This window comes from Cordyceps fumosorosea (genome assembly GCF_001636725.1).
Source record: "Cordyceps fumosorosea ARSEF 2679 chromosome Unknown scaffold_6, whole genome shotgun sequence".
In the NCBI taxonomy this organism is placed as follows: domain Eukaryota; kingdom Fungi; phylum Ascomycota; class Sordariomycetes; order Hypocreales; family Cordycipitaceae; genus Cordyceps; species Cordyceps fumosorosea.
Genome location: NW_017387306.1, coordinates 282072 through 289920, shown reverse-complemented (window position 1 = coordinate 289920; position 7849 = coordinate 282072). Strand labels below are relative to the sequence as shown.

Sequence of the window (7849 nt, the reverse complement as noted above, 5' to 3'; positions counted from 1 at the left end):
TTTTATAAGTTTTGCAGTTTAAAAAAAAAAAAAAAAAAAGGAAAAAAAAAAAAAAAGGTGGCGTGTGTGTCTCGTGCCTGACCACCACCACCCTGCAAGTAATGTCGATTCATCGTTGCACATATCTTTGTGCGACGAAGCCCTTCTGCATAAATAGCGTAATAATGGCAAAAGAAAAAGAGGAATCCGCCGAATAAGTGCCGAAGAACCTTGGACAAGAAAAAAAAGGTCTTGCCTTATCCCCTGGCCGCCGCCATCGGAGAGCAGGACGCTGGGCGAGTCTTCTTCTGAGGTCGGTCAACGCAGCCCGTAATGATTTTTGGTGCAAGTAAGCGAAAGAGAGAGAGAAAAACAAAAGGAGGCAAACTCTTACACCCCCTTCCCGGGCCGCTGGCATGGGGAACTTTACCACTCTTGTTCAAGCTAGCCAGCCTTGCCAAGTACCGCGCCAAGTCGTTCTCACCAAGTTGTGCCGAGTTTCGCTTACACCTTCACATGCAGAATTAAAGGGAAAAGAATTAAAGGGCATTGGTTAAAAACTCCATAATATTCAGATAAATCTTAAAAAGCCACAGGAACTCCCGGTATGTATGGTATCGATCGGCCGTCGAATGCGGAGCAAAAATCTCAAAAAAGAAAGAACAACAGGGTTGCATCCTTTCACCATCATCATTGCTGCCCCGCAAATGGGAAGCAAAAATGGGCAAAAGAACCCCAAAATGACAAAAAGAAAAGAAAAAGTAAACTCACAAGCTATATAAAAACAAGCTTGCGAATAAATGGATCCCGAAACAACCCAAAGAAACGCCGAAGGCTGTCCAATCTTGGCCCATTGGTCCCCGTGTAGTAGACCTTTGGTATCATGTTTTCCCGCCCAATTCACTCCCCTGCCCATCCGTCATTGCTGTGCTTCGCAGCCAGATTATATTCCAGAAAATCAGACATGGGGGCGAGGAGGGGCCCCCTCCATCGAATCAAAAGCATTAAGTAAAAAAAAAAAAAAAGAGAAGGAGGCGAAGAGGAAGAAACAAAAAAGAATAGATCCTTAGTCTCGCCTTTTCCCTTTCAAGGTGGGGAGGGTGGGGCTGGACCAACAGCCAACTGACAATGGGTTAGTAGCAATGTCTCCGAGGCCTTGACTCCTCAGCCTTGTTGACCTGCAAAGAGCTCGTTTGACCCTCTTTCCCCAACATTCCGTCCACAGCACAGACACATAGACAGACATTTCGTCCACTTTTGCCAAGCTCAAAGGAAAATTGTGCGTTTTTTTTTCCCTTTTTTTTTTTCTTTATATATATATATAATTTTTTTTTTCTTTTTTCGTTCATGGAGCTGCTGGCATACAAGCTGCGGTTGGGGGGGGTAATAAGATGGCGGGATTGGTGGGATGGCTGACGTTGTAGCGTGGGTCGATCCCAAGTCGCATCTGGGACTGCGGCGGCGGCAACTGTTTCCCGTGGAGGTCTTGCGGGGACACGCCCATCGTCTGCAGCACCCCCTGCTGGTGCCCGTACAGCCCTGCGTCCGTGTATGGCGCCAAGTTCGCGAATGACGTGGGGATATCTCTTGCATGGTCACAGGCCTTGTGTTGTTCCATCGAGTAGGCCGCCAGCATGTCGCGACGGTTGTGCCCGCCACCAACGGCACTGTAGATGTCGCTGCCGCCCCGGTGATCGTACGACCCTGGCGTATAGGTACTGTTGGGCTGGTACCCACCAGGCATCCCGCCATGGTAGTCGCTCGCGCCCGCACCGGCGTTCGCAGGGGGGTTTCCGTGCGACGAAGCAGTTCCACCACTGCCACTACCTGGGCTCTTGCTCTTGTCCTTTTGATAGTGGCCTGGCGATCGCCCCCGGACGACAATGTCAGTCGACCGTTGCACTGCGACCTTGACCCAGTCTTCCCTGCCGGGTTCGCTTGCCGCGTTTCCCCACAGCTCGACGACCAGCTGGTAGCGCTGCTGGCCAGCCCTTCGCTCCCCGTTGTTGGCCGTCGCCGACTTGAACTGCATGCGGTCATAGGCAACCTCTGTTGGCAGCGCCTGCACACCGTCGGGCGTCCACCTATCCCCGTAGTGCGTCGACTGCCCCTGCACAACAACATGGCCATGGTGAAAACTGCCACCCAGTTGAGGTGGCGTCATTTGGCCGTGCCTGATCTTGGGGCCCGCGCGCTGCTTCCCTGGTAAAGTAATAGGCCCCTTGTCACGCCTCGTGGTGTGCTGCAGGATCAACACCTCCTGGTGGTGGTGTTCAGAGACAATCGCCGAGAGGCACATGGCGAACCCATACAGTTTCACTGGATCTGCCTGGTTCCCTCGGCTGAACTGCAGTGACACTCCGGGAAAGTATGGCGACAGCGAGAAGGAACAGTTACATGCCATGTAGTTTCGACGATAGCATGTAAAGAATTTCTCGCCCATGAAAAAGTTCTTATGGATTTGTGCTGAGATGTTCACCTCCGCCGATGTGCCGGTGGGGTTCGAGCTTTCATCCACGTACTGCAACTCGCCCAGTTGCTCCGTGATTCCCATGGGAAGAACAACTTCCTCCGCTCCTCGTGACGAATACGACGGGCTGCTAGTAGGCTCCCTCGAATCCTGCGCCATCGGGAGATGGCTGTTTAGGTGCGGATCTGAGTTGGTGTAGCCGCCAGATCCTTGGCTCATGCTGTGTCCGTGGGTACGTGAGACCGATTGTCTGGTCTGATGATCCCTTGGCCTCGCAACGCGGTGCAGTGATGATGATGCGTAGCTTTCTCGCGGCTGCTGGTAATGAGGCTGCGATTGACGTTGGCTTGAGACAGCTGGTGCTGGCGCGGTTGAACTGCAGGAACACGAAATCGTCAGAATGCACGTCGAAAATATAACCCGCCAGGGATTCGGGAACAAATGACTGCCGACAGGGTGACACAAGAAAGTTTCAAGCACTCACTGGCTCGGGATTGGCTGCACGTGAGGCCAGTAGCCGGAGTAGGTACCGGCTCCTGCGCTGACGGTGTTGCTTGCTTGGTAGTTGGCGCTTAAATTCTGAAAGTTCGATGGTTGGGTATCGTAGGGCGCGCTGTGGCTATTTCTATTTATACTAGTTAGTCTCACGATCAGGCGAAAGCGGCGTGGGCCATGTGAGTGGCAAGTACACGGGAATTGAAGTCGTGCGAAGCGGTTGTGCAGCCATGCACAACGCAAGCTCTCTCGTTTCTTCAACGTTACACGACCCGCATGAGTGAGTGTACAATGATTGGGTGATTATGTATAACAGAACAGAGAAGAGTGCCAGGGCAGATTGGGAAGTCAATGCCAGGAAGGTGTGGACATTGGGTTGGCAGTAATGATGCTGGAGAGAGAGGGTGAAAGGGTATTATAAGCAAAGGACGGAGGAAGAGGAGGGACTCTTAGGTGCAGGGGGTAGGTAGCACTGGGATAATACCCGTTAAGGACGGGTGTGCTTGTGTAAGAGAGCTCTGTGAGAGACAAATAAAGCAACGGGACGGGAGTGTAAGGCCCAAAGGAGCGATTGAGCGAGGGAATGGAAGAAGAGAGAGAGATCTTACCTTGGGTCCGCATACTCGACCTCCCCGCTGAGCGCGGTTGGGGTGGAGGAATCGTAGTCCTGCTATAAGACAAGAACATGTTAGGCCTTGTACTGTGCCTGTAAAAAGGACCATGCTCTCTCTATTGTTCGCCAGGCGGGCGCAGTGCGACACCCCGATGGCCCCCTCCGGCGTTGACTTAGGTCAACGTCGTCGCCGTCCATCACACGCCCCTCCATGAGTTTTGCCTAGCTGGCGCTGGGTGGGGGAGGAGAGGCTCATTGCCGGTGTGTCCAGGAGACCCTGCAGTCGGAGATGCATTAGCACGGAAACTCTTTCTGGGCATCCAAAGGACAGGGGAGGAATAAATGAATAATTGGAGGGCAAGGTTATGGTGGTGGTTCAGGTGTGCACACGCTAGCCTTGTCATGCATGGGGGAGCTGCATGGCATGGCTTTTTTTTTTCTTGTATGGCGTTGTGCGGTTGGCCCAGCCTAAAGCCAGCAGGAGCGCAGCGCAGCCGAAGTACTGTACATCCGAGTACTTTTTGGGGCCCGAAGACCGCGCCAGAGTGCGTGGCGTGCGTCTATCCGGCGCACAAAGGGAAGGGAAGGGAAGGGAAGGGCAAAGGGTGCGCGAGGAGGAGAACGATGAGGAGGGGAGGGGGGGTCCTACCGCTGCCTCGTGCTCTTCTCTAGAGCCAGAGCCAGAGCCAGAGCCAGAGCCAGAGCCAGAGCCAGAGCCAGAGCCAGAGCCAGAGCCAGAGCCAGAGCCAGAGCCAGAGCCAGAGCCAGAGCCAGAGCCAGAGCCAGAGCCAGAGCCAGAGCCAGAGCCAGAGCCAGAGCCAGAGCCAGAGCCAGAGCCAGAGCCAGAGCCAGAGCCAGAGCCAGAGCCAGAGCCAGAGCCAGAGCCAGAGCCAGAGCCAGAGCCAGAGCCAGAGCCAGAGCCAGAGCCAGAGCCAGAGCCAGAGCCAGAGCCAGAGCCAGAGCCAGAGCCAGAGCCAGAGCCAGAGCCAGAGCCAGAGCCAGAGCCAGAGCCAGAGCCAGAGCCAGAGCCAGAGCCAGAGCCAGAGCCAGAGCCAGAGCCAGAGCCAGAGCCAGAGCCAGAGCCAGAGCCAGAGCCAGAGCCAGAGCCAGAGCCAGAGCCAGAGCCAGAGCCAGAGCCAGAGCCAGAGCCAGAGCCAGAGCCAGAGCCAGAGCCAGAGCCAGAGCCAGAGCCAGAGCCAGAGCCAGAGCACAGAGCCAGAGCACAGAGTGAGCTTCTTGTGCAAACATCGGCGCGGGTGCATAAGTCGACGCACGCTCCCGCCTGTTACACCAGCACCACCTTGCATTCAAGGCCGACCTTTGTGTGCTTGCCTGCATCAGATCGCCCCTCTCCCGGCCCTGCTGTTGTGCAGCTAGCGATTGGGTACCGCCGGATTGGCTGGCAAGGTGGTATGGGCGAACAGAGTTCAGACGACTTGCAACACAGATGGACGGGCAGGGTTGGGCAAGATCAAAGTGACGGGCTCGATTCTCAAGGGAATGACGATGTGCAAATGGGAAATTGAGGAAGGTGGCACTTACAGAATGGTTTCTTGTTGTTTCGTTGTTCGACAAAGCAACCCCAGTGGTCGTGGACTTAAGTCCAAAATGGCCCAGTCGCCAGCAGATTGCGGGGCGGACACTGCGCTCGAGGCGAACAAAGAGAGAGAGTACAGATCCAGGAGTGTTTGCTTACCGTTGTCTGTTGGATATGCATACGGATTGATGTGATGGTATATTTGTGGTCTTCAAGATGTTTAGCTGTGCGTCCTTCTTCGATTGCTCTGGGTTGGAGGCGGCGTACTGTGGTGGTATGTCGACACAATTGCAGTCGAACTTCAAGCCCCGACTCCGAGTAATGACTACTGGCTTGTTAGCTGATACGCCTTGGAATGCTGCCATGTGCTGTACTGTCTCTTGGATTGTTCGAACGCCGATACTGTTGGGATGTGATGCCCTGGGATGGGCAAGGCCAGACATCCCATGCAGTGGCGACCTTGGAACAAGCCCAAGTATTCGGGGATAGCACAAGAGAGGGTACAAAACTTACCCGTCTGTTTCGAAGCTTGGTGTGATCGGACCGGACTAGGGTGAGGCAAGTGGTGTCAGCGCATCTGGAAATGCAAGATGTATGCGACGATTTGAAGATGTGTTGGCATATGGAGGGTGGGCAATCGTATTAGTTCATGCATGGAAGGCAGCTCGAGCGAAGAGACTCGAGCATGCACAGGTATTGAAGAATGCAGGAGGAGGAAGTTTGGGACAGAAGAGAAGCAGTGAAGCATCCGTTTGACTTGCAAACGGACTCGGTGCGGGGAAGCGTTGGGGCGAAGCGGCGGACTTACAGATGATGGTATGCTTTTGAGCGAAGCAGCAATGGAGATGCTATTCGAACAGAAGAGGAAGCAGAAGCTTTAAAATTGGTATTGTTTATGATAATGAGAGTTGCTTAAAGCTTAAAATGTTTGATGATATGATTGGAAAGGAAGAGAGGTCTGCTGGGTGTGTCCCAGATTTATATATCCTTCGTGTGAGAGGGGGAGATTGGGAGCCTGCTCCTCACCCAGCACCCGTCCCTTCATCACAGCAGATGGTAGATGCACCCTCCACCGAGATAGGGACTATGTGAATAAGAGCAAGAGACGGGGGGCCCGTGTGATGCATGCAGCGATTGGGCAGCTCCAGAGGGGGGACACGAGACTGGGAGAGCGAAAGCGAGAGAGCCCTGGGAGGAGGGGCGTGGCTGCATGACGCGCAGGGCCTGTGAATCACGGCTTCACTGCATTTTGCAAGAATTGGTGATTTCGGGGCGCCAAAGAAACAATTTTGATCCTGCCGCCCACGCACCAGAAAGCAGCAGCCAAGGTCTGGTAGGGGAGCGAGAAGGGGGGCGTATGTTCATCCCGACGGGAAGAGCCAACTCCTCTTTCGAGACCGCCCATTTCGCGTAATTGGGTCAAAAAGGACCTAGAATCCATCCAGCCACATGTGGTCTTGCTAGTAAAGAAAATAAACAATAAATAAATTAAATAAATCAAATAAATGAATAAAAATTGTGGAGGAGACGGGTAGCAAGCAAGTTGTGTTACCGATTCGAGACGGCGCATATTTGCCTCTCTGCTTTGGCGATCCAACGCAACTCGCCTACTTTGGAAATCACGCGCCTAAAGATGGCCTAGCTCAATGAAACCGATGGATCCCTTTGTTCTGTTTTATCAGAAAGAAGCCCTCTTTTTTTCCTTTCTCTTGCCCTTCCCGGGTACGCTGTACTCGGGATGAATCTCGTGGACGCTGTTAGTTCGTTCCTGGCGTCCCGTCGCTGCTCCTGCGAGCAACCGAACACCCGCCATTGTCCCCGATTCAGAGTCACCCAGATCAGGCAGCGGCTATACGCTAGGCTTAAAAAAAGGACTCCCAGTAGAAGCAACAGGAAGTCGGGCATGGGCGGCGCTTTGCGGCCAACAGGACAGTGTGCCTGTGCATGTGTCGTGCCTGGGGCAAAGATTGGCCCCCGGGTGCGCATTGCTCTATTTCGCTGCTCTTTGACGGGAGCGACATGTGGCGACAGGGGTGGCCAGAGAGAGAGAGGGAGCCTCTTTTTCCTTCTCCTCGCTGCAATTCGCTCTTTAAAACACCGACCGACGCCTGGCTGTCTTGTTACGGGAATCGGAACCAGGTACCATATAGGTAGGATGTGCCACCGTAGTTCCTCCTCTTGCAGTTCATGAAATGCGAGACAGACTGGATCACTCACCGCAGGTCATGCATCCGCGTAACATTTCATGCTGGCCAAGAGGACGAACGAGCAGCCGCCGCCGCCACACAACAATCGTCCTCTGCGTAGCTAGTGTGGGCGGACACGGCCTTGGCCCTACGTACTTGACATGTAAGAGATCGGAGGATCCTCAGGGCTGATCAGAGTCGGTGCCCGCCAGACAAGACGACTAGCGCACGACGTTTGGAGCCCTCCACCGGCCGGTGTAAGCCAGTGCTTGAATCGCTTCCGACAAGGGTTGCCCGAAACGGTTTTGATTGTCCGTCCACCAGTGGCGCTGAATGAAAAGAGTCCATTCCAAGCCCCCCGGTGTAGGCCAAAATACAAATTCCATCCGCATGACAAATTTCTTTCTCTCTGTAAGAGAGGGAAGTTTTGAGTGACCAACTTACGCGCCAGGGTTCTTACCACCCGTGATTGAGGCAAATGTGACTGTGTTGGTGCAACACTCCGCCTTCTTGGTGGTAGAGTGAGCATCGCGAGATGGTCGCACGAACTTGTGACTGGACACTTCAAT

At 53.9% G+C, this 7849-nt stretch overlaps 2 protein-coding genes across 2 annotated transcripts; both read right to left on the bottom strand.

Moving 5' to 3' along the window:
- Window positions 1-1324: 1324 nt before the first annotated feature.
- On the bottom strand, window positions 1325-2668 carry ISF_03262 (NDT80 / PhoG like DNA-binding family protein; the record flags this gene model as incomplete). Its single annotated transcript, XM_018846868.1, has 1 exon — window positions 1325-2668. One exon carries the CDS (start codon window positions 2666-2668, stop codon window positions 1325-1327), a length of 1344 nt encoding a protein of 447 aa, XP_018705757.1.
- A 1557-nt stretch (window positions 2669-4225) lies between these two features.
- ISF_03261 (hypothetical protein) lies at window positions 4226-4819 on the bottom strand (the record flags this gene model as incomplete). The annotated part of the gene is made up of 1 exon (XM_018846867.1): window positions 4226-4819. One exon carries the CDS (start codon window positions 4817-4819, stop codon window positions 4226-4228), a length of 594 nt encoding a protein of 197 aa, XP_018705756.1.
- Between the last annotated feature and the right edge of the window lie 3030 nt (window positions 4820-7849).